The sequence below is a fragment of the Alligator sinensis genome, unplaced genomic scaffold (genome assembly GCF_000455745.1).
Source record: "Alligator sinensis unplaced genomic scaffold, ASM45574v1 scaffold24_1, whole genome shotgun sequence".
NCBI lineage: Eukaryota > Metazoa > Chordata > Crocodylia > Alligatoridae > Alligator > Alligator sinensis.
The window spans coordinates 804,507-830,035 of record NW_005842609.1 but is presented as its reverse complement, the minus strand read 5'-3'; the positions used below and the strand labels follow the sequence as shown (position 1 = coordinate 830,035).

General features: G+C 41.4%; 1 protein-coding gene across 1 annotated transcript in view; it reads right to left on the bottom strand.

Annotated features, from left to right (window-relative positions):
• Positions 1-25,529, bottom strand: part of ME2 (malic enzyme 2) — a 48,467-nt gene that overhangs the window by 7,098 nt on the left and 15,840 nt on the right. The window contains exons 3-14 of the mRNA XM_006033140.2: positions 15,972-16,105; positions 13,822-13,971; positions 13,014-13,089; positions 11,764-11,925; positions 8,080-8,183; positions 7,616-7,725; positions 7,405-7,502; positions 6,810-6,923; positions 6,603-6,717; positions 5,265-5,407; positions 1,803-1,905; positions 1,105-1,175 (exon numbers count right to left, since the gene is read on the bottom strand). Of these exons, the coding sequence (XP_006033202.1) occupies positions 1,105-1,175; positions 1,803-1,905; positions 5,265-5,407; positions 6,603-6,717; positions 6,810-6,923; positions 7,405-7,502; positions 7,616-7,725; positions 8,080-8,183; positions 11,764-11,925; positions 13,014-13,089; positions 13,822-13,971; positions 15,972-16,105 (1,380 nt within the window). The remainder of the gene's footprint in view (positions 1-1,104; positions 1,176-1,802; positions 1,906-5,264; positions 5,408-6,602; positions 6,718-6,809; positions 6,924-7,404; positions 7,503-7,615; positions 7,726-8,079; positions 8,184-11,763; positions 11,926-13,013; positions 13,090-13,821; positions 13,972-15,971; positions 16,106-25,529) is intronic.

Here is a 25,529-nt window from a genome sequence, read left to right as displayed (position 1 = left end):
AACTAGCAGAGAGATGAACTCCACAGCCTGTGTCCGAAAGGACAGATTATGTCTTTTAGCATTTAAGCACAGGTCAGATATTTCTTTCTTGAAGTGCCAGTAAATATATATGGTACAATGGAGGCACGCTACTGCACGGCTGGCCCAAGTGTTTGGCTATGTGACAAAGGCACACAGAATATGGTCTCTATCTGCTCACTCACCTCCAAAATGCATAATTTTTTGCAACACGAAAAAACAACAGGAACCACCATATTTCATGGCCTGTGGGGGGTTGTTTGAGGCATTCTTTCCTTTTTCCCTTTATTCTGCCTTACAGGTGTTCTCCCCTTGTTCTCCCTAGAAAGCCCCAACTACAACTTCTGATAATGTCAAGCTCCCATTTAATGGATGACTTTTCCCATGAAGTGGAGCAGAGAGGCTTCTACAGGCATGGGATGGCTGATGAAAAACACGGTAGTGTCAAGAGAGATGAGAACATTGTGCTGCAGGTTGAAAAAATGCATTCTCTCATTTCCTCTTCCCTCATCAAAAAATCAATTTTGGGTGGAAATTTGAGTAAATAATTTTAGCCTAAAAAGAAAATATTCCTGCTTGAAAAATCACTACCGTGCTGCAGGGCAGCTGTACTTTGGGCATCTCATCTTCCCACTTCTTTCTGTGCACCAGACTCTGGATGAACTGAATCTCCCATGATGCAGTCTAGATGACCCCTCTGGAGAGGAAAGGCAATGTATCATGGGAGTCCCTGGACAAGGTGCATCACAGAAGAGATGATCCAGTTGGTGAGCTTAGTTCACAGAGGAGGAACAAGGATATAGAGCTATCAAGCTGCATCTCCCAACCCAAGACAATGCAGCAGCTTTTGCAAATGGAAGTGTTTCAGGTTTGGGGCATTTGGATTTTGGATGGAAAACAGATTCGCTACAGCAGCAGCAGACACTTTTTGCACAGAAAAAACTGTTTCATCAAAGCCCAACTTTACATTATAAAACTGTCCTGGAAGAAAATCTTTCTACCATTCCTGCACTATTGAGTATACAGACATGCCATCATTTGACCTCACCTTCTAAAAGCCATTATCTGCTACATATAAACACTTACTTTTGCAGCCTCCAGGAAGACCTTATCACTAATATGCCGAACACCACTGAGGACTACTGCCAGGGCCACCCCTACAATAACAAATAACAAAAGTTACTTCTCTTGACACTACTGATACTATGACAACATTTTTAACATGCAGTCTTATCTTGCTATTAGGTGTTGCACTTTCTTTCCTGAAGTACCACTCTTCGCACATTCTCTTAAAATATTCAGACACAAGACACATCACTGCTGTCCCAGGATTACAGTGGAACATGCAACTTCTGGGGGAGTACTGCTTGTTTTAAAAATTACCAGCTGATTCCTCTTTTGCACAAAACAAAGTGGAGGAATAAATAACCTATTTTTCCCCAAAAGCAAAAATGCACATAGGTCACTTGCTGTTAGGAAGCCATGGCTTCAGTAACATGTTTTGAGAGGTTACATTTCTTAAAAGAATTCAACTGAAATATTCTCATTGTGTGACTAACTGGACCATGTAACCATGTCCTTCTATCATGCCACATATCCCTAACACTTTCTGTTTGTTTCTTCTCACTTTCTATAACCTTGTCAGAACTGGGAATGTCTCTTACTTTAGTATACACAGCCCTGACCACTGTGAAACCACACTCCCAATAGAGAGCACTGCAGCACTGAAAAAGAAATGCTGAAAGAGCAATCATTAGGCAGACGTAGAGAATTCTAGAGACTACCTGGAAAAATATAGGCATTGTTTCCCTGGCCTGGTTTGAAGATCCTCCCATCCTTCAGAGTCACGCATTCAAATGGGCTGCCGCTGGCAAACAAACAGCGTCCCTGTTAAACAAGAGGGAATGATCACAGCTGTGCAACCAACTTGGACAAAACCTGCTTTCCAGGCTATAAAATCATTACCAATTAGAGCAGCTCTGAGCACCACAGATCACAGTCCATGATTCAGGCAGCAAAGGTGCTCAAGCTCATGCCTGCTAATAGACCTGTTGAAAGGAATGGGAATGTGCACGTGTGTAAGTGCTTGACTGAGCCAAAGCCCTAGAGTTCCACCGCTCCCCAAACCAGAGGCCTCCCTCAATCACTGGGGTAACCAGCAGCATGCAAGTATTAGCATAAAAGCCTTTCGACTCATAAATATCATGAAGTAAGTAGACAAGTCAATTTATGACCGTTTCTATTGAATGGGAAATTTCTATTTGCTTTCAAGGTGTTATTTTCTCTTTTGATAAAATATGCATCTTTAGGAAAGCAAAGCCTTCAGTGCAGTTAACCACACGCTTATGCTTAAAGATGTTATTATTTAATGTCTTATATTGCAGTAGTGCCCAGGAGTTAGCCCTAGATAAGGATGCAATTGTGTTAGGTGCTGCACAAACACAGAACTCAGTGACAGCCACTTCCACTATTGGCTTGGGATTTCCATGGCAGCTTGATGGATGTGGAGAAGGAATATAATTAGCTGATGAGATAATACTGGTTGGCATGATTGGTAGCCGTCTCAGTCTGTGCATAAATATTTTGCTGAACTGAGACCCCTAAAAAGAACTTATCCTCTCTTGTTATTAAACTGTTTTTAATTACCATGAACTATTAAAAAGTAACCAAGCATTCTGAGTGCAAATCACTTCCTCCTCCAGTTCAAACCTCAAAATTGCCCCACAGTAAATCATGAAAATAAATTAAAAATTCAACATTTAAGGTTCCAACTCAGTTTCACTTTTAAAAGATATTACCATGCATGCTAAACAATTTGGCACAGACATATCCATGGTAAAGGATTTCTGAGGGGCATTTATGTGTTTGAGGCCAGGATCAAAAGAGGCTGTAGTTTAAAAACAAAAAAAATACACTCGTAGAGCACTAGAGGGCATCAAAGTATAGCCATGTTCTTTCAAGGGCCATCCAGTGGGGAAAAAAAGATTAAGCAGTAAGAGTTCATTGGTGGTTTCCTCATACCCTCAGAGAGTAACATACAGGCGCTCTCATTAGGTTTACTGGAAAGTTCAGGATTATGTCATTTTTCAAGTCATGAGACCGATGGTAATGGAAGCAGAGAACTGCTAATTACAGGTCAAAGACTTTTATTTACAATTCCCCTTGTCATCTGACTTACTTGGGGTTTTGAAGCATTTTACTAACAGAGGAAAAGTCCTTTGTAATTATTAGAAGCTGGAAGGCAGGACTCTGTTTAAAAGTGATGATGATCTTCAGGGGTGGACTTGATGGTCTTACGAGGTCCCTTCCAGTCCTAATGTCTATGACATCTATGAAATCTTGGGTAACCCAGTTGTATTAACTAGGCTTTACAGAAATAATGGGCACAATAGAAACAGGCAGGAATATTAGAAAAATATAATTTGAAGGGGTACAGTCGTAGTTAAAGCTACTCATTTCCTTCAGATATTTCACAAGCTGCATTGCACATGCATGGGAATGCTTGATTATGGGAAAACTTGAATATAAGTCAAAATCACAGCTTTCAGTGGGCAGGGAGGAAATTAAAAACTGCCTAGACCTTTCCTTGTGAAGAGAGTCTTAACATGTAAAGTAGCACTCATTGGAAATGATCACTAATACTGCAACAAACATGTTTCTGCAGCAGGAAGCACCCACAGTTCCCCACCAACACACTTCTACAGACATGAGTCATTCAATTCTTTGAAATACTCCGCCTTTCCAAACTCCTCAGGCTGGCCCTGGGGACAGCAGCACGTGCATGGTGTATTGCAACTAGTGTGCCGTGAAACGAAAGAATCAATTGCTTTGAAGGTCAGTTTGCAAATGATATGACTAGTTCTTCCTCTGTCTTATGCTTCCCTGCTCAACCTCTGTGTTCATATCCTTTTTGCCCTTCTTCAGCTCCTTGAACTTTGGGGTAAAGCGTCCACAATCGAGAACAGGATGGTAATCCAAGCCCACCTTGACAGACTTGGAAAATGGGCGGATGAAAACCTGATGGCCTTCAACGCTGAAAAATGCAAGGTACTCCACCTTGGGAAGAAAAAGCCGCAGCATGCTTATAGGCTTGGCGGTGCTACGCTTGCTAGCACCATGGCCAAAAGGGATTTGGGGGTCATGATTGATACCACAAGATGAATACGAGCCACCAATGTGATATTGCAGCCAGCGAAGAGAGCAAAACTCTGGGATCCTGTGACCCAGCTGACTTCCTGCCCCTGGGGCAGGGGGCTGGACTTGATGATCTTCCGAGATCCCTTCCAGCCCTAATGTCTATGAATCTATTATAGCCATATAGACACTATGTAAAAACTGCATGGAATGTACTTAAGGATGTACTTTAATAAAGGCCACTACTGGACCTCCACTCAGACATGCTGGAATAAATCAACAGTAACATCACTGAAATCAACAGAAATGCTCTGGTGCTTAAATCCTGAGCAGAGATAAAAAATTAGGCCTTCTCATATTTAGCTATATGTACCATGCCCAATATCAAGTGCCAAGTATGAGCCTTGGGCTGTAAGCAACTCAAATACAATCACATTCCCTGCTCAGATGACTTAATTTAATGTTCGGTGAATAAGTGCCAGGTTTAATTAGCTATTTCTAGGTCGTAACTGTTTTTTGTTATGACCCTAATATAAAAAAATGTTTCTTTAAAAACAAAACATAAGAAGTGTCAGAAAAAGAAGTCAGTTGAGGTTGACATGCACATTGCCCTCAGTACCCAATGACTACTCTTTTCAATATTGTTGCCAAACAGAAACAAGATTTAGACCTCATTATGAAGTAATCAGCTGCCAAAAGTAATCATTTGAAATCAAAGTTGCTTCTCAAATAATGCAAAAAAACAAAATGCATCAGAAACTGAAGACAATGGGTGCATCCACACGAGACACTAATTGCACAGAAGCCTAATAACACTGCGTGGTAGCGTTCTGGTAAAAAATTGTGCTAATAGCCTACCGCACAGTGTTATGAGGCTACTGCACAGTAAGCGTCACACAAAAAATGTGCACTGGCACTACCGCACAGTAACTGTAGTTACTAAGCATTTAGTTAGTACTTCATTAAGCAACTACTGCGCATTAATGAACGTGTAGACGCACCCAATGAGAAGGAACTTCATTCTTTATCTGAAGACATATCAGTTTAAAGTATATGTGTTTTAGCACCCAGTGAACAGTGTTTGTGCACTGACATTTTTAATCCTTATGTACCTCTGTTAATGTATAGGCATCTTCAGCAGTGCATTCAGCTTTCACCGTAGGGTTACTCAACGCAAATATTATAGGTCTTGCATTGATGGAACCCATTGCTTTGATCACGTCAGGAGAGAAAAGCCGACCTGCACCTGCAACACCTGGAAAAAAAACAGAAAGGTACGATTAAATAATCATGTATGTAAACACGAGGAAGAGTTGCAAGAACTTCCCATTTTCTACGTTTATTTGTGATCTACTTTAAGATGGTCAGTCACACGCAGGGACACAGAATAGTTTGAACAAATATACATTGCTCATTAAAATAACAGTTTCTAGAAAATACACTGTAGGACACAATCTTTGACCCCAAGAGTCTTTTCCATTTCTCATTTGAATTATTTTCTAAAACTTTAAGATTGGATTATTCAAACCTAGGAAAGACACTACAGAAGAGAAAACTACTTCTATGCCATGACTGCATTTTTAGAGCTAAGACTTTTTTGTTTATACGGTAAAAGGTGGCCCTAACAAGGGACTTCACTGCTCTCATCATTTTCTCTCTCTAAAACAGCTAACTAACCTTTTCCATGTAATGGGACAGGCACAGTTCCATAAAACTGAGTGCATACCTCCCAACTCAGAGACTTCATCCTAAAACTTTCCCCCACCCACAAAAAGTTATGTGCAAGGGAAAACATGGATTTATAATAGAAATATTTGGTAGCCGTAACTGTAGCGGTAACTACTAAGGATAATAATTAACACATACATACATACAGACCCATTTGTGCTCACAGGATATAATGAGCCTGTTAATGGTGTTGCCTCTAAAGTCAGCGTATCCAACCAAAAATCACTCCAATGCAGGGGGAACGTACTGTAACCGTGGCATCATCTCTCTCTGTTGCTAGTGTAGATGTGACTGGGAAAAGCTGTATGGCTAGGCCTTGCCTATTCCTCACTGATCCTCAGTGCAATATCAGGTACTTGGGGCTCTTGGCCATCAGTGCAACTCAGAGCAGTCTGAAGTTAGGCCTGTCAACCAGAAAGCTCAAGACCAGAGTGAGCAGTCTGTGGGTTGCAAAATGAAACTCTCAGACATCACTAAGGATCTGGGCCTGTGTGTATTACCCATGATATGCATTGTCCCAAATTTCCATGCATTTTTAAACAGCCTGGACCAAATTCTGTTGTCACTTATATCATCACAATCGCAAGATAACACCAGTGACTTCTGCAGGATAGCTCCATATTTACACTGTGGCCAAAGTAAAAGCAGCACTTGGCAAACTGGCCGCAACATCAGATTAACAGGGTACATCAACCAAGTAGGATACTATACAATTCACTCACCAATAATAGCTGAAGGCTGAAGTATATTCACTGCATCCTCAAATGTCTTTGGCACCTGATTGGGTGCTCGGTGTGTAAACGATTCTTGATTGGAATCTACCTTTTGTTCTCGGCCCTAAAGATTGAAATCAATTCTGACTGTGAGAAGGAAATGGGAAAGAATGGTAATGTGCTTTGTGTTTTTCCAAAGGCCAGGCAGACCCTTACCTGAACTAATAAACCAAATTTATCAAACATCCATATTTTCTCATGCGCTTCCTCTGCAGAAAGGCCATTTTCCATCATAGCCATAACAATGAGGTTTGCAATTCCCAGGGCAGCCTGATAGATAAAGGACCAAATAACTGAAAATAAAACTCTGGATTTTTTAATACGATGTTAACAAAAAACAGACCCACAGTGGTTTTCTCTTCTTTTTTGCTACCAACATCATTTCAGTCTCATCCTTGGCTACCAGCTGATCACTGCTTCATCTTAATGTACATGATACATTTCCTCCTGAATCTAGTAAAAATGGATATTTCTTTTTTTCTCTCTCTCTTCTTTCCAAAATACATTTTTGGGACTAAAACCAACCCTTCATCTTGCTTTATGGGGTCAATATACTTGGCTCTTGAAAATTAGCAACTTATGCACTTGAAGCCCAGAGTTTAAACTAAATACGTTTTTTGTAAGCAAGTATTTTCTTTAAGTTGGTATTAGTCAGTAGGCCTCACACATGCCAACTTCAGAGAAGGGAGGCAGTATTCATGCGAGTTGTGTTCTGCAGTTCCACAAACTTTTAGCTTATTGAAGAACTCACCTCGCCTGCTCCAAGAAACAAAACTTTATGCTCTGTGATTGCTTTACCAGTAACCTTCTGTGCAGCCAGCAGCCCTGCTAAAGCCACTGAGGCTGTCCCTACAAAAAAGAAATAACTATTTCAGTGAAACTGAAAAAAATTAAATAACTGAACATATTTTGCAGAATGTTTTTATAAACATATTAAAGGGGTCAAAAATTGAAAAATTTACCCTGAATATCGTCATTGAAGGTACAATATTTCTCTCTATATTTTCTCAAAAACCGGAAAGCATTATGGTTCCCAAAGTCTTCAAACTGAATAAGCGTGTTCTGGCCATATCTGAAGAGCACAGCAAAATATTTTATCAACTTGCAAAACCACAAATGCTTTAAAAAACAAAAACACAACATCCCATATTTACACAAATCTGCTTAGAGGCAAGAGCAGTCCTGTGCTGTTCATTCTGGAAATAGTTTAATGCCATCTCTGTCCTCTACGTGTCCACACAGAGGACAACTGACATTGCTCCAAATCACAAAGAAAAATCAGTGTTGGAGTCAGGAACAGGGCTCATATTACCTGAGTTACAGGCTAAAACTCCCTCCCTAAATTACTTTTAAATGGAAGTAATTTGATGGTATCTATTACCCACTATATCAGATGAGCTTTTGCACAGTTAATTAAACAACGTACCTGTCTACAATGGCTTCCATAAATTCATCAATCAGATCATCATAAAATTGTGAGCGGTCTCTTTTTTGATACAGGCCCATATAAAATGGATCTTTTAATAATGTCTATAAAAAAAGACAGCAGCAAAATGAAACTATTGAATCAATATGCACTTCTCCAAAGTTCCAAGCAACCTAAAGCTAACATTGTTTGCAATGAATTTTAGCTACGCTCCCTTCTTTGAATAATTTCATTGTTTAATTTCTGTTGACAAAAACACATTCAGACACTTGTGCGGACTGAAGCTGCCTTCTGGGAGTGTGTTCTGCATCTACAGGAGCTTGCAATGGCCACAGGCAGGAGTTGCTCCGCAGACAGATTCGGATGCTGAGTACCTGCTAGAAACAGCTCCTCCCAGAACAGCCTCAGTGAGGCAGAAACATTTTTTCCCTTGCCAAAAAATAAAGTGAAGTTAAACTAATGAGCTGCTGTCCATAGCCACCTAAAAGAAAGGTGTCTCCTCCCTTTGTCTGCTGTGTAGATGGAAATTACTGACCCGGTCAATGAAGCTTATTGTGAGAAAAAATAGTATTAACAGAGTCTCTGGAATATCTTCTATACTGTGCAAAGGACAAAGACAGGCAAGAAGAGACTGTGTGTAGCAAAACAAATACATGAATTACATTTCAGGAATATTTTCCACAGCTGATTGTGGATACAGTGGCAGGTTATTCAATATTTGGCAGGTCAGAAAGATTAAAGAAGAAAGCAACCATGGCCCACCTATGATTAGAAGGCAATAACCAACAGAGGGCAAATTTAGCACGACTGCTATCTGGATTTGATCTGTGTTGGCTAGAGAAGTGGCAGACTCACAAGGAGATGTTTATGAAGACTGAACATGAAAAGCAGTCGTGCTTGAGTCTACTGGGAGCATTTATGAGAAAAGACTCATGGGGGAGTGAAGACTATTGAGACACTGGCTAAGGTGAAACACAGAGAAAGATGGGATAAATCCTCTTCTCTTCTAAAAAGTGAATCTGGAATTGAAGTATTCTGGAAAGTCGCCCCAGCCCTCAAAAGCACAAGCACCTTGTAGCCCCTACCTGTGCCTTTGAAAATCTCCTTCCAAATGATTAGGAGAGATTTTTCAGCAGCCTTAAATTCTCCTCCTTTGGAGTCATTAGCAGTTAAATACAACTTGTATCAACCTTTAATTATAAATTAAGGCATAGGTGCATTATTTGTCATTTCTTATAAAGAAACCACCTTCTTCAAAATCTAGCAGTATGAAACTAGAAAGTTGGCAGAACCTTTAGGACAAGAAAAGAGACTACTGGTAAGTTTATGTAGTGGGTAGCACAAGGAGACCCTGACCCTGCTGGGTCACGTCTCTAGGGCAAGGCTCCTGGAAGACAACATATTTATCACGTGTTAGAGGAAAGTATTGTGCCACAAACTGTAACATGCCACCTGGCCACACATCGAAAATTATTATAGGAATAAAGAAGTCACTGTTCAGTGCTGTTCCCTATGGCTCAACCAAGGATAATCTGGTTTAACACCTGGCATATTATGATTTGATACATAATACTCTCATATAATCCGCAATAAATATAATGACTACCAGAGGCCTAGTATCACACACAAAAAGTGTTAACCTATGTTAAAGGCACATTATCACAGCTGCAAAGTCAAGCACTCAAAAATTCAAAAGTGCAATATTTCCAGTTGCCTATACAATCTTAATAAAGCCCCCTTCTCCATCTGTATTGCAATTTAGCTTTTAATTACACTGCCCTGGACTATTTTAACTGCAGACGCAGTGCACAGGAGGGATGGGGCTTGCTGAAGGAGCAGCTCTTCAATATTCTGTTCTCTCCTTGTCCAGTGCGCAGTCCCACACCTCATTTATTGCAGCTATTCAAATCCTGCTCTGAAGAGAGAAGCTTTCATTTCCTCAGTGGGTTTTCTATTATGCTCCTAACCACAGTACATGAGTCCCACACAAACGTTAATGACTTTTTTCACAACAGACCAGTAAGCTATGTGAGCATTATCTCCATGTTACAGCTGACAACCTAAGGTGCAGAGAGATTTAGGTCAAATGAAACCAGTAATCTGGGCATCCAATTTGGGATGGCTAGAACCTGACAGCTCCCATGGACTTCAGTTGCAGGTCCATGTTCTGAGAACATCTGTAAATCAAATCAAAGGGCCTTAAATCAGGCATAAAATGAGGACACAATCTATGAAATTAGGCTTAAGTGACTTGCCTACAGCACGCAGGCAATCTATGGCAGAGGCATGGGTAAAATCCAGTTGTCTAGGGCAGTGCATGACCGCCTGAGCCAAGAGACTTGGTTTTGGTGGCAGGGGTTTTCATCTTGCAGTTCTCTGCCTCTTTCAATCCAAACCTACCAACTCCTGCAAAGGGGGCCAGGCTTTCAAGCACTACACAAGCCCGATTCATCCTGAGAGCTTCTCTGGTCTGTGCAATGAGTGGGGTTATATGGAAAAAAATTGCATGGCATCATGCAATCAAAAGACCATTCTCTAATGCGTCCACACAAGCAAGCTGAATTAAGACTCCACAGAGCACTCATATTTTTCCTTAGTTTGGGAACCTGACTTTGCAACCTCTATATTGTTATTTTAAGGGAAAAGCTTTACTTTTGGTTTCCTAGATTTTAAAAACGAACTAGGGGAAAAAATGCCCATCCCGAGCCATCAATTTGTCATCCGCATGGATCAACAGAGCTGGAACGTTTTGACCCTCCATACAGACCCTCTCCGTTCAGCTAATGGAAAACTGGCTAGGGTGGAGCTAATTAGCCTCCATGAGGACAAATGTAAGGAGATGAGACACTTTTCCAATAGGTTTCACACAATTATCTGCTAACACAGGAGGAACATTGAGAGGCAAGTACCTTGGGGTTCAGTCCAGCCTATGGAGAGGAGTCTGCCTCCTGGGGAGAGTGCAGACCTTTTCCCCATTTCCTTTTGGTTTGACTCCCGTCTGCTCCACCTCCTCAGCTGGCTTCCTGTCCCAAACCCATTCCCCTCACCTACCCAATCCTATCCCCTCAAGCTTAGGGGCAGACACCTAGGACAGAAATTTTCAGCCTAAATATTAATGTCTGGCAAAGTTATAACACTGGGTCTTATGAACAGGAAAAACTGAGCTTTCTTAGTGACAGGTGTTGCAAACATCCCTGTCTTTCATATATAACCATGTGCCACTAGGAAAACTACGGTACGCAGCTAAAGATACAGACAGGAGACCATTATGAAGTTTAGCTGATAGCAACTGGCAATAAAAAATGGAAGAAGAGAAGTCTTTGAAAGCTCCCTTACAGAAGCACAAATCTACATTCTAGGTAACAAAACCAGTTCTGCTCATCCAGCATCTTAAAAACAAACAAAAAAACCCCCCACAAGCCTTCTTTTTCCATTGTTTTGCAGTTGACCAGCGTGCAGACAGCAGCCCATATGTGCCGTTTGACTTTGGACAGGGAGCTGGGATTCTCCGATGTTACTTCTCTGCTTCCAGTGTTAAGTCAGTACCGTTTAACGTTACACAAAGTAATTCAGTTTCATTTTAAAACATAGTGAGTACTCATTCAAACCGGCAACATCTTATCGTACTTGATAACACGACAAACAACTAAAGGCATTACTTTATGGCAAGAGTATCTTACTTACTGGATTATCAGTTCCAACGTCAATACACACAGGAAGGCATTTATCTGGCCGTATCCCAGCGCATGCGGTATATAAACACAGCTTTCCTACAGGAATCCCCATTCCATATACACCCAGATCTCCAAGGCCCAATATCCTCTCTCCATCGGTTACTACAACAGCCTTAAACCATAAAAAGGATGAAATTACTTCTTGGTAATCCCCATACATATATAACTCTTAAAGTAACATTACACAAGTATTTCCTGGCAAAGTGCATATTTGTTTGAATAAGGACAAATCAAGAATAGCTTGCAAAGGATTTATTATGTGAATTGATAACACTTAAACCCTCACTGATTTTACCTAAGGAGAAATACACAAGATTACTTTGACATCCAGTCTTCTCTTGCCCTTGACCTGGACTGAGTAAAAGAATCACTCTGAATACTGAAAATACTGTAGTTACATAGACGAAAACTAAAAAGAAGGAACCAACTGCAAAATTAACTATTTTATTACAGATAGGACCTTTTTGCTGTATAGATGAACTAACTTCCAAAATGGCCCAAATTCAGTGTGGAATAAGTATCCACAGAGGGAGCCACCACAAAATAGCTAGTCTGAGGTATCAGCCTATGTACACAAGCCCCAACACAGCCGGCAAGCCTTTCAGTACCACCATTTCAAATACACTCTGGCCTTTCATTGGACAAATCTCATACTACTTCAAAGTAACTTTAACGAATGTAGCCTTGCAGCACTCCTGCAGATTTGTCATCCTCATCTCTATCGCATAGATAGGAAAGCAGCCACAGAGGCCACCTGTTGTACTCAATCATTCAGGAAGTATGCGACTTAGGGATGAAGAGCCCAGTATCCCAACCCCCAGTTCTATGCCCTATTCCTAAAACTATGGCAACTGCTGGCCACTTACAGCAACAAGGGCAAGTGAAAAGACAAGTCCCAATCCCTCCCCAGACAAAAGACAAATATCTTCATCAAAGACAGGCCAGGACAAAAGTAATTATCATGACTGGCAGAGGAATATTGCAGATGTCTAAATAGAAACTTGGCTTTAGACAACATCACTGCACATCCAGATGCATAGCACTGCATTTCATAAGCTGCATTTCACTGTCATGGCCAAGCAACTGCCAGGGATGCATTTGTTCGCACTTGCAGTTCTCTCAGTCAAACCATCTGTTTCGAAAGAAGCTGAGATGAAATGAAAAGGGAACAGAAAATAAAGATTGTTGTGGGCTTAGTACCTTGACATCATTTTCTGGCCAGTTGTCCACAATTGACCTAATATGACCTCTGTCTGAGATAGAAATAAATAATCCCCTGAAACAGAAGAATGGAAATGCTTTTTTACTCTTGTTAGTACTTCCCCTTTGCAAAACTGGATTTTGAACACTACATTATTACTGCTAATAATTTATGTTCATAGTAGGAGTTTACCACAAAAGCATATTAAAAGATACAATCAAGTCTATGTGACCCAGAGACCACTTTAGACCGAAAATATAAATGGAGTCTCACGCTGCAATATGGCTTGGATTCTGGTACAGCCATGCAGTCAGTGCTCATCTCATCACAACTGCAAAGAAGCCCTAAGGCCAGTCTCAGTAGCTATGATAGGCCCCCCATTCCCTGTAGGGGAATATAGAAATCAATGCAAACTGGGTGCATCACCTCCTGTGCCTTCTCCTTCCCTGCTATCTGTGTAGGGGCATAACTAGAAGGACAAGGGTGTCATTAGCGCTCCCCAGTTTCTGTTGCCACATCAACCCCCCATAGACAGTATGTCAGTTTTTAAGCTGCTCCATGTTGCACTGAGGGATTGGCCCCACCTAGCACAGATCAGAGGAGTGGAAAGGCCTGCTTTCTGCTGGTTTTGCAGCACTACTGCTGAGTTGCTCTCTGTATTCCTCAGCCACAGCCACAGATCTAGCCCTTCATCCACAACAGGTCAAAGTTTAAACGCAACAGTGTTGTGTCAAAACATTCTGAAATACAATCATCATACAAATAAAAATATCCCCAACTAATTAAAAATACATATATTATCCTTACTTTGGTCTCCTAAAGATATGTCCATACTGCGAGCAGGCTAGACCTACGGTGGGTGTGTATACTATTGGCATTAATCTCTCAATATCATCTTGTAACACCCTATAGAACAGCTTCTCATTTCTCTCCTGGATTCCCATTATGTAGATGTACCTGAAGTCAAGCAGGAAAAAAAATTAGATTAATTTTATCACTATTAATATATATTTAAAAACAAGAAATACAAAGGCAAAACCAGTCTGATGGTGTACCAGTCTAGAGTTTACTTTTTCTTTGTAGTTCGGGCATTACCTTCCTCATTCATACCTGGCCTCAAACAAATGAGGTAGGCTGGAGAATACAGAATAAAAACTATTACAAAGCCCAGATAAAAATACTGGCTTCGTTTGCATACACTGTTGATGTAAGTTAACAAATTAATGATACCCACACTATGCTAGGACATAGCCCTGAGATTTCTCTATCATTGGTTACAGCTGGCTACTACAGTATAACCTCATGAATCCTGCATGCTCGGGACCGAGCACCTGCTGGAAATGTGAAAATTCTGGATTTTTGAAACCGGAACAGCGGCTGGTCCCGGAGTCGCAGGGCAGGGTAGCAGCGGCCGGTCCCGAAGCAGTGGCCGCACGTGGAGCAACGACATGGGGTAGTGGACAGCGGCAGCAGTTGCCGCATGCAAGCTTCCCCCTCCGTCGCTCTGGGACTGGCTGCTGATACTCCCTGATGGAGTGTAGTTTTAAAAAGTGCTGAATTTTCGATAATTCCGGATTTTTGATATCCGGATTTATGAGGTTATACTGTATTCAAAATTTCTCAATGTAAGGCCTTAATAAAAAAGCCTAAAAATCAAGGAAGCCCAACATTAATACTCACAAGAAAGATAATCACCTTTAACAGCACATCAGCTTTGGGAAATAATTTAATTAAGCACCAGTTACATTCGGTTCTTGCTATTTAAAGTGATTGAAAATAAGTTTAGGATTTACGATGAAAATTGTTATGCTCACAGTTAAGAACAGAAAAGTAGTAATATGATCCAGGTATCTTGTAGCCTTCTGATGTCAAATGGCAGCCACAAATGTTTGTATTTTATATCCTTGCAGGTGTCTAATACTGAAAGCATCACAATTTTTTTTTTAAATATAATAAAAATCAACTCTGGAATCTTTGGCTAATCTGTTAGAAGCCCAAGTTGTAAGGGACTCATTAGGGATTTATTCTGAATTACTGGTTTGCATTACAGTGGTCTGGGATGAGTCTCTAATGGGAACTATTCCATTGTTTCATCCCATCAGGCTATGCAATGCTGGTACAAATCCCATTTCTGTTATATTTCAACTGCAACAGGAACCTTGATTCGGTCCTTAACGTAAATGAACGGCAACGCCCAAATCATTCAGATTTTTCACTAGTTCCTAGGGCACTGTATCCTAATAAAAGCCAATACCAAGATGAGGTAGTACCTGGTAACCCACCAAAGGCACAATCTTCATAATCTCCCAAGACCAATGGCTGCCAGTGATGACCAATATGATAAAAATAACATGCTATTCTAAACAAGAGAAACATCCCTTAAAAAATTAAAATCTCTTAACATTTTCTAGGTGAACGGGTTCAAAATAAGAGAGATCAAAGAATTAAGCAACTGCCTCTGGAGTATTAAAACAGCTCTTACTTCCCTCTAGATATAAGCCAACATCTCTGATGCAATTAAAACACTTTATCTTTCCTTTCTGATTTAAATGTTCTAATTTTTTTTCCTCCTCAGATTTTTCAAGGAATTTCTTCAAACTCCAAAAATGTATGTACTAGAGTCTAAGAACCGGTCACATTATAGACTTCAAATATATGTAAACAATGCCACTAAAAACGCAATAGCTATCTCCCTCAAGACACTGACCATGAACAGGAGTAAGTCAGGTTTTGATTTGCATGTATTACTTTCCATATTGCCTCATAATCATGGCGCGCAACAAACACTGTTCTTTAAAAAATACACAAAACCTATTTAGCGCCACAACTCCTCAATGTAAAATGGGAAATAATTAGAAAGCTCTCTGGATCTAAACAATCCATTTTAATGAAATGTTTTCTCCAAGTGATTTAAGTTCTGACTACAAAAAGGTAAGAAAATTCTGTTTAATTCTTACTTTTCCAAGGGGTCACTCATTTTTGCCAAATTCTTATGGAAGCGTAAGGCTTGAATGTCTTGTGTCTCTATTTTAGGAGGTAAAAGTCCTTGGAGCCCAAGCATTTGTCGTTCCTTTAGTGTAAATGCCATACCCTGCAAGTGAGAGAAAGAAAAAACGTTATTTTATTTTTTGGTAATACAGTGTAGAGATTCTGTTTAAAATTGAATGCATCTATAAAATAATTTCTGACTATCTATTTCTATAATGCCCATCTCTACAGTTTGGAGAACATCAAACACTGATGGTTTATGCCTTAGAATCATAGAAAATTAGGGTTAGAAGGGACCTCAGGAGGTCACATCTAGTCCAACTCACTGTTCAAAGCAGGACCAACCCCACCCAGGTCATCCTAAACTTCCCTTGCTACAACTTGAGCCCATTGCTCCTTCTTCTGTCATCTGCCACCACTGAGATCAGTCCAGCTCCATCCTCTTTGGAAACCCCCTTCAGGTAGCTGAAGGCTGCTATTAAATCCCCCGTCAGTCTCGTCTTCTCTAGACTAAATAAGCCCAGTTCCCTCAGCCTCTCCTCAAAAGTCATGTGCCCCAGCCCCCAAACCATTTGTGTTGCCCTCTGCTGGGCTCTCTCCAATTTGTCCATATCCTTTCTGTAGTGGGGGCCCCAAAACTGAACACAGTACTCTGGATGTGGCCTCACCAGTGCTGAATAGAGGGAAATAATCATTTCCCTTGATTTGCTGGCAACACACCTACTAATGCAGCCCAGTATGCCATTAGCCTTCTTGGCAACAAGGGCACACTGCTGGCTCATGTTCAGCTTATTGTCCACTATAACCCCCAGGTCCTTTTCTGTAGAGCTGCTGCCCAGCCAGTCATGTCCTGGTGCATGGGATTCTTCCGTCCTCAGTGCAGGACTTTGCATTTGTCCTTGTTGAACCTCATGAGATTTCTTTTGGTCCAATCCTTTGTCTAAGTCACTCTGAATCCTAGCCCTACCCTCCAGTATAGCTACTACTCCCCGCAGCTTGGTGTCATCTGCCACCTTGCTGAGGGTGCACTCTGCGCCATCTTCCAGGTCACTGATGAAGACATTGAAACAAACCAGCCCCAGGACCAACCCCTGGGGTACTCCACTGGATACCAGCTGCCAACTAGACATCAGGCCATTGATTACTACTCTCTAAGCCCGATGCTTCAGCCACCTCACAGTCCATTCATCCAGCCCATAGTTCCTTAGCTTTCCTGCGAGAATGTTGTTGGAGACCAGATCAAAAGCCTTGCTAAAATCAACGTACACCACATCCACTGGGCTCCCTGAATCCATTCATCTCATCATATAAGGCAATCAGGTAGGTCAGGCCTGACTTGCCCCTGGTGAATCCATGACGACTGTTCCTAATCAGCTTCTCCTGCAAATGCTTAGAAATGGATTCCTTGAGGATCTGCTTCATGATTTTTTCTAGAAACTGAGGTGAGGCTGACTGGTCTATAGTTCCTTAGATCCTCCATTTTCCCTTTCTTAAATATGGCACCTTTTTCCAAACATCCAGGACCTCTCCTGATCACCATGAGTTTTCAAAGACGATGGCCAATGGCTCTGCAATCTCATCAGCCAACCCCCTCAGCACCCTCAGGTGCATCCCATCTGGCCCTGTGGACTTCTATATGTCCAGCAAGGCCTCTAGCTTTACAACTTCCCTATGAAAAAATAAATATTTTTTTTGCTTTACAATTAAGGAAACCAAATCAGGGAAAAGAAGCTGTGCTCTTGGGCCAGCCAGTGGCAGAGACAGACACAAAACCCAGTTCTCTTGACTCCCAGTCATATTTAACCAACCTACATATCTTCCTCCAGACCTAGTTTCCTTCTATGAAGCTGGATAACAAGTGGGTGGCGATTCCATTGAGATATGCTGTTTCTAAGAGTTAGGACATTACCTTCTTCTTGAAAGGTTTCTTTGAATGCCCCTGTTTGGAACATTTCCTGCATGTTTTCATTAATCTACCCAGGCAAAAAAGAGTTAATGCAATGCTCTCAGGCCTCTACTTAGATACCAACTCAATCAGAAACTTTCTTTTTTAGCTGAGGATACATCTGATCTCCTGATTTTGTAATCTCCTAAACTATAATCATTGTCTTTAAAATAAAAGACAAACTTTTAGACTTCTGTAGCAATAATAACAAAAAATAAATCAATCAAGAGCTAAACACTTCCACATTCTATCAACAAACACTGGTTATTGGCCTCTCAGTTAAGCTCAAGAACTGAATAAGTACCCTGTTTTTTAATGATTCTTTCACTCTTCAGTCCCACTGCCTATTTTGCAATCTAAATTGCTCCACTTAAGTGCATAACTGATTAAACTAACTGAAAGCCTCAATTTCAAGGCATTTATAGGCACCCTGAACCAATGAGGCCCTGTCAACTTCAAGACTGCTATCAGAGGTAAAACACGCTCTTGAGAAACAAGGTAATGAACCTAAATGAAGGGCAAAAGTTTAGCAAGAAAGATGCATGTAGTTCATGAGCATTGATCATCATGTTCAGATAACTGTCTACTCCAGGTTAGTGTATAACCCAAGGCTAATTCCATGGCCAAGGCCATGCACTTAAATGGAGAAGCCTCAGCGTGTGTAGGTATAGCATATCCTTCTAGTTAGCAAAAATGAAGTCCAAATTTGTGTAGAGCCCGCATTTGGTTGCAAATCCATGTTTTAATGCTTAGTAAGACTTTTCTAAGGCAAAAAAAAAATGCAAAACAAGACCAAAATACATTATTTAAATCCAGATTTCCTGTTTGGTGATTTAAATCACTTTGCTTTGTTATATCAATCTCACATTTTATTTCTTTAAACAAGCTGATCTTCCTGATACTTTTGGGGTAAAAATGCGTTACTAAGTTTCAAGTACTTAACCAGGAGTGAAACCAGGAGCCTTTTTGTAAAAAGCAGCCTTCAGGCTGGTAGATTTGACAGTAAAATTATCTAATGAATTTCACCTCTTTTCCAGTTTGAAACTCATTTTCAAACTACTTCTGATTTCTATAAATGTACCAGGGTACAGACAAATGTATCCTGTAACCACATTAAAGGTAGAGAAAGAGTTGCTGCTCAGAAGCAGACATTAGCTATCATGGTCCAAGTTTGTTATCCTGCAGTGATACTTAAATCAGCCCAACTTTGAGCCTGAGGGAAGCAGGGTTAAAGTTGTAAGACTTTTGTTCCACTTGCACGGTTACAAAATCATGCAGACATAAATCAGATCATAACAGCTTGTATCAATACCTTGGTATCGGTACAATTGTTATGGCTGTCTATACCTCCTACTATTCTGAAGTATTCTAGGAAAACACATTTTAGCTCACAGGTTATCTGTGAACTGCTTACTTTTAAATCATGTATAGCTTGCGACTGAATCACATTCTTGTTTATACGAGAGGCAGCAACCACGGATGTCACCAGCCTGTACACTAACATCCCATGCCATGAAGACACAGATGCCTGCTTTAAATACTTTCAAGAACATGGACTACATTTAGACTTGCAACAACTCGCTGCACAAATCATCCACTTCATCCTCACCCACAGCAACTTCACTTTCTACAAGTGGCACTTCCTCCAAACTATTGGCATAACTATGGGTGCAAAGATGGCCCCTGCATATACCAACCTCTTCACAAGCCACTTGGAGGAGGACTTTTTAGAAGACTACACCACCAAACCTGTACTCTACCTGTGATACACATGACATTTTTATCATCTAGACTGAATACCTGGACTCATTTATTAACTTCCAGTGCAGATTTAACAACTATTGCCCCCCAATCAAACTGTCTCCTACACTAACTTTCTAGATACCACAATCTACAACTGAAATAACACCCAACAAACCACTATATAAAAAACCCACCAACTACGGTATTTATGTCCACAAGACCAGCAGTTGGCACATACAAAACTATAATCTACAGTCAGGCCCTCAGATGCCGCCACACCTGTTCTGAGAAAAATACTTGCGACCCCCACCTTGCCAATCTGAAATCTGCCTTTATACAACAAGGGCACTCCGGCAGAAGAACAGACTATATCTCTGAAAGATCCACTTGAATACCCAACAGTAACCTACCACAATACCAAAAAATCCCCAAACCCTGGGACCACACACCCCTGGTGGTCGCATAACACCCCACAATTGAACTGCTAAGAAGAATAATCTAATAATTACAGCCTACACACTAATCAAGATCAGACCTTGAGCTAATTATTCCTACCCCTTCTCCCATGGCTTTCAAACAACGCCCTAACCTTGCCTAACTCATCATCAGAAGCAAGCTGCTTGCCATTCAACAGACATTAAAAGGGACACGGCCTTGTTTTAACAATAGATGCAAAGCCTGTCAGCATATCTCCACTGATATAACATCAGCATCCCCTGCAATGAACCCATCAGAATCCATGGATCCCACACGGGCCTAAAGCCTCTCATCCAGTGCACCCAATGCCCACATGAAAACTATGCAAGTGAAACTAGACTAAAACTACAAAACAAAATGAATGATCACAGGACAAAGATTAAAGACAGAGACACATGAATACATGTAGGAGAACACTTTTTTCACAGAGCAACCACTCACTTTCTGACCTCACTATGCACCTGCTCAAGAGAAATGTAGTAAGCACCTTTAACAGGTGAGCCTGGGAACAACAATTCATACACTGGACACTAAGAACCAAAGACTGAACACTGATATTTACTTCCTGGTATGTTATAATCTACCTGACTCCAGATAGTCTTTCTTCACACAACAGATGATAATGACCATCTTCCCTTTTGAAAGGTCCTGATCTTCCACTAATCACGCTATCCTTTCTTCTACGATTTTGCTCATCTTTTAGCCCAAAGAATTTCTCTCTTCCCCAGTTTTGCAGCCCTGCAAACTTTTTAATCTCTTGATGTGCCTGCTTTTTCCTCAGCCCTGAAGAAGAATGCACTGAATTTAAAAAGTTGTCTAAATCCATCCAAACCATGCACTTGGTCCACTAAAAGATAACACCCACAAAATTCCTTCGCTTTCATATATTTCCTTGTTTATAATACGTCTACAATATCATCCCAACACTACCAGTCTTGTTTATATTATCTGATTTCATCATTCACAATTTTCAAACAAGCCTAACAAAAGATGAAGAGCGAGCAATGAAGTGAGTGAATACTTGTTTGAGCACAAATACAATTCTTACTGGTGAGAGAATGCGTATTCAGATGATTACACAATACCATATTTTCTCATGTATCACATGCCCCCAAATAAGAGAGAGACTTTGTTTTGGGAAGGAAAAATGAAGAAAAAAGGTTTTTCCAGAGTCATGGCTGAATTCTAACTGCTGGGTGATGGCTAGAAGATGGTATTTGGAGGCTTGTTTTTGGGAATTAGCTTGTAGGTAAAGTAGATTGCATTAGAACAATAGTCCAGGGGAATGGCAAGGAGTTAATTGGTTTCTAAAAGCCTGTTTGTGACAAATTTTCCTTCTAGGTCCACTGAAGCCAGAAGATACACAGGCTGGGAAACTGAAGACATGTACCACACTGTTCCATAACATGAGATAAGGGACTCTGTCATGTTGGCCAGTACCCAACTGCAAGGCCCTTGGGATTTCCGGCTTTGGTAAACAGACCAAATTAGGAGGCCCAGTAAATAACCAAATTAAGATGTGTGCATGTGATGGGTTAGGGAAACAAAGGAATATGTTGACAGGACAGAACATGGACAGTATGATGACCACAGGGAAACTAATCAACAATGCCCAGAGATGAACAGTCATCAGAGGAAGAAAAGGATACAAAAGGAGGGATTTCAGAGTAGCAATGTGTCCCCAAAGGAGGAACCTGAGCCCACCATGGCCAGAGGCACATGACCAGCCTGTCTTACCCACCCCACTGGCGGGAGTGGGATGGGCCTCGGCCTTCAACCTCTTGGCTGCTGACATCTGACATTCAAGAAAGGCCACAGAATCAGGCCTTCCCTCTGTGACAGCTCTAGGACTGGTAGATATAGAATAGTTTTCATTATTCTTATCTGCTATCACAGTCTACCAATAAAATGTGCCTATTATTGAATGAAAAGGTCATGGTCAATCTGAGGGTTTGGGTCTGCCCGGAACAAGGCATCTGGGTCATAAATCCAGTGCCAACACCAATTTGGCACTACACATGGCTGGCTGTATCCTGACCAGTGCTGCTCAGTCAAAAGCTAAATTGTTAACCCTCTCATTGCCACTGGCAAATTGGCAGCAGCTGATGGCTGGTCGGTCAAAAACTACTGACAAGTCCACAGCAGCTGTGAAAGAGTTATCACTATAGCTCTGACTCTAAAGGGTGAACTCTGCCCCTTCCCTCCCTGAAGCTGGCGGGGGGACAAGCCCAGTAGATAGTTTCCTCAATTTCAGCTTAGAAAATCAGCTTCCTGGCTTCAGACATACATTTGGAGGGCTCACTTTTGAGGGGGAAAAGATGTGTGGTATGCGAGTAAATATAGCAATAAAAAGGTCTAAATATGGTAGAAACAGACCTTCAGAATTCAAAGGATTCTTCAACCAGTTTTTTTTACCTTTACTCTCTGGAAGTGAAAATATATGCAATATGATCCTAACTGTGTAGTTAGTACTGTTTAAAAAAATCAGCCTCTCTTAAAGCCTAAGTATAGTACATCATTGGTATGTCATCTTAAGGCCTAATCCTTCAAAACCTTGGTGACACAGGAAGTCTCAATTATTCCAAAGAGCTCACTTACACGGGTAAGAGATCAGAGGGTTTTTTAAAAAAAATAAAATAAAATAAAATTCAGCTTAATTACTTTTAGTTTTTCTTCCCCCCCTCAAAGTAACAGCTTTAAACCCACTCCAGACATCCATGTATCTTACAAGTAAAGTAAAAGTGAACCATGGTGGAATATGTAACAGCTCTCTCCTACTTCTTTCAACTGTTCCATAAATTCATTACAGTTTAGCCATTCAAGTCCTATTAAGAGGGCATTCTTCAAACTCTAAATTTATCAGCAATGAAACAGGTGCAGAATCTGAAATTAAATACAGTCCATGAACAACAACATTTTCACTATATATTAGGCGCTACAAAAGTAAACAGCAACATGAAAAGATTCATGATGTTAAGATGCAAAAAGTACAGTCTCTGCCCCGCCAGAAGGTATATTAAACATGGATCAATAGAACCATTTATGTCTATCCAATCTTCAAAGAATTACCTTCAGTAGAGCCTTTTTTTTTGTCCAGGCAACCATTTTATCCATAGCTGAACAGAAAATAATCCACTAGTGAAACCTGTATTATCTCTGTCAAAAATTTTGATAAACGTTCTTTAAAGCCATCTACTTCATTTCCACTAAACCATAAATATAGGGGCATGACAGCCTCTTAAGTTCCCCCTGCAATAAAATCAGTGATCATAAGCCTTCTGAGTCTTCAATAAAACCCTGAGGGCTTGTTTGACAAATTTCATTAAGTAGGAATAGCTATTCATTTTTGTTTATGGTGGCTTATCCACATTTTTTCATCCTTGAATGTCAATGTTTCTTGAGTCTCTGTAATATTCACACACTGTTTTGGGGTTGTTTTTTTAAATGGTAATAACATTCCCTGCATGATATATTTGGACATTTCAACTCAATCCTATTCAGAGACACATTTCCCCCCCGCAGGGAACCAAACACTATAGATAAACTATTTCTCCCACTGCACTGATGCCCCTTCTATTCACTCCCACTTTACACCGTTCCTGCTCTCCAAAAATGCGGATGTGGTCAAATTCCATCCAGAGCAGTATTAATGAAGAGCTCCCAGAGACCTGGCTCCATTCATTACCCAGTCTGCATCTACCCATCATTTTGTTCCAGATTTGAACAAGCTATTATGGGGCAGGGACAGCCTTTTTCGTGCTTTATGTATGGCCTAGAATGGTGGGTTCTTACTCCAGAACTAAGGTTCTTCAGCACCATGGTTACATAAATACAGCATTTTATTATTAGCTGCTTCCCTTCATTTCTTAATGTCACTCTGTCCTTGCTCTGACATCCTGCTCCACAGAGGGGATGCTCACCCTTGCTTTCTCAGGACTTCAGGAGGAGCTGAGCCCCCCCAAGCATACTCAGCATGTCACAGCTCTAGGTCTCAGGGCATCACTGTTTTTACTTGACCTCACCTCTTCTGTTGCACCCATTGCTCTCTGCCCTGACTTTCACGTAGTTGAGTGTCCTTAATCCTCTTTACAACTCAGAGATAACAGAAGATCAGAGTCCTTTCTAGAGAACATTGTCAGGGCGGGGGTTGTGGTAATGCCCGTCTCTCCTGCTCTACTCCCCTCACGCATTGTAGGAGATGTGCACGTAGTAAGGATGCTAAGCTTGCTACGGGGTGCTTTGTTGCTACGCTGATGCTGAGCAGGAGGGCCAGAACGGACGGACGTCGACGCTTTTGGACAAACGCTCATCTACAATCAGGGGACTGGACTCAATGATCCAGACGGTTCCTTCCAGTTCTGTGCACTGAGGAACACACAGAACATTACAGAGGTTGACACAAACTAAATAATAAGCCAGAGCACATAAACATTAACGTCATATCCGCCTGCTACTGCACCAAAGAGCAACCTAATCCCACAGAGGGGACGATAAGACCCACGCTGTTCATTTGCTGACCCTCTTCTGGTGAGGTCACATGGTCGCCTGTTCACTGGCCCTGCTCCATCAGCCCTGGAACTCTTCGGTGGACAACCTTACGTATGACTGACAATTACATGCACCTAGCATGTCAGCCTTATAAACTCAGCTCACCACTCCTTATGAAGGTGAACAGAAGGGGGCAGATCCAGCAGGGTCACACCACTGGCTCTGCATGGAAACTCTTGGCATGGGGTCTGGCCAGAGCCCCTGCTTTCATGTGGCTCCAAAGTCCAGAGGGTCAGCACAGCTGCTGCCACCACTCATCCCTCCTTTTTCCTGCTGCTGAATTCAGTGAGGAAGGGGCAGGCAGAGTTTACTTGCTGTGCTCCAGAACTGGGCGAAAGCAGTGGCTCAGCTAGATCAGCTGGCGAGCTCAGTGCTCACATGGAGCTGTGGCAGGAGCCCGCGCTGACCCGGCAGTGAGCTCAGAGCTTTGTGTGTACACAGCACAGCCACATTGCATGTGTGCAGGGGGACAGGGGTTGCACCCCTGCTGCCCTGCTCCTGGATCTGCTGCTGTGAACACATGGGTAGAATTCTGCCCAGCTGGTTTGCACAGCCCCGGGAGGCAAGTGTTGTTGGGATTTGTTTGCTTTTGTTCGGGGACGAAGGAATGGAGAGAAGTGGGGGGAAAAAATGGAAGAAGCCAACGGGTGAAAAACAGCAGCAGCTACTGAAATGAATGCCATAAGTAATGAGTGGATACGTGTATTTTGTACCAAAGCATGTAAATGTTCCTAACTATTTTGTAAAGTTGATATAAATTCTTATAATTCGTGAGCCACTCAGAGCTCCTGGAAACCTGTCATTGCGGGATGCA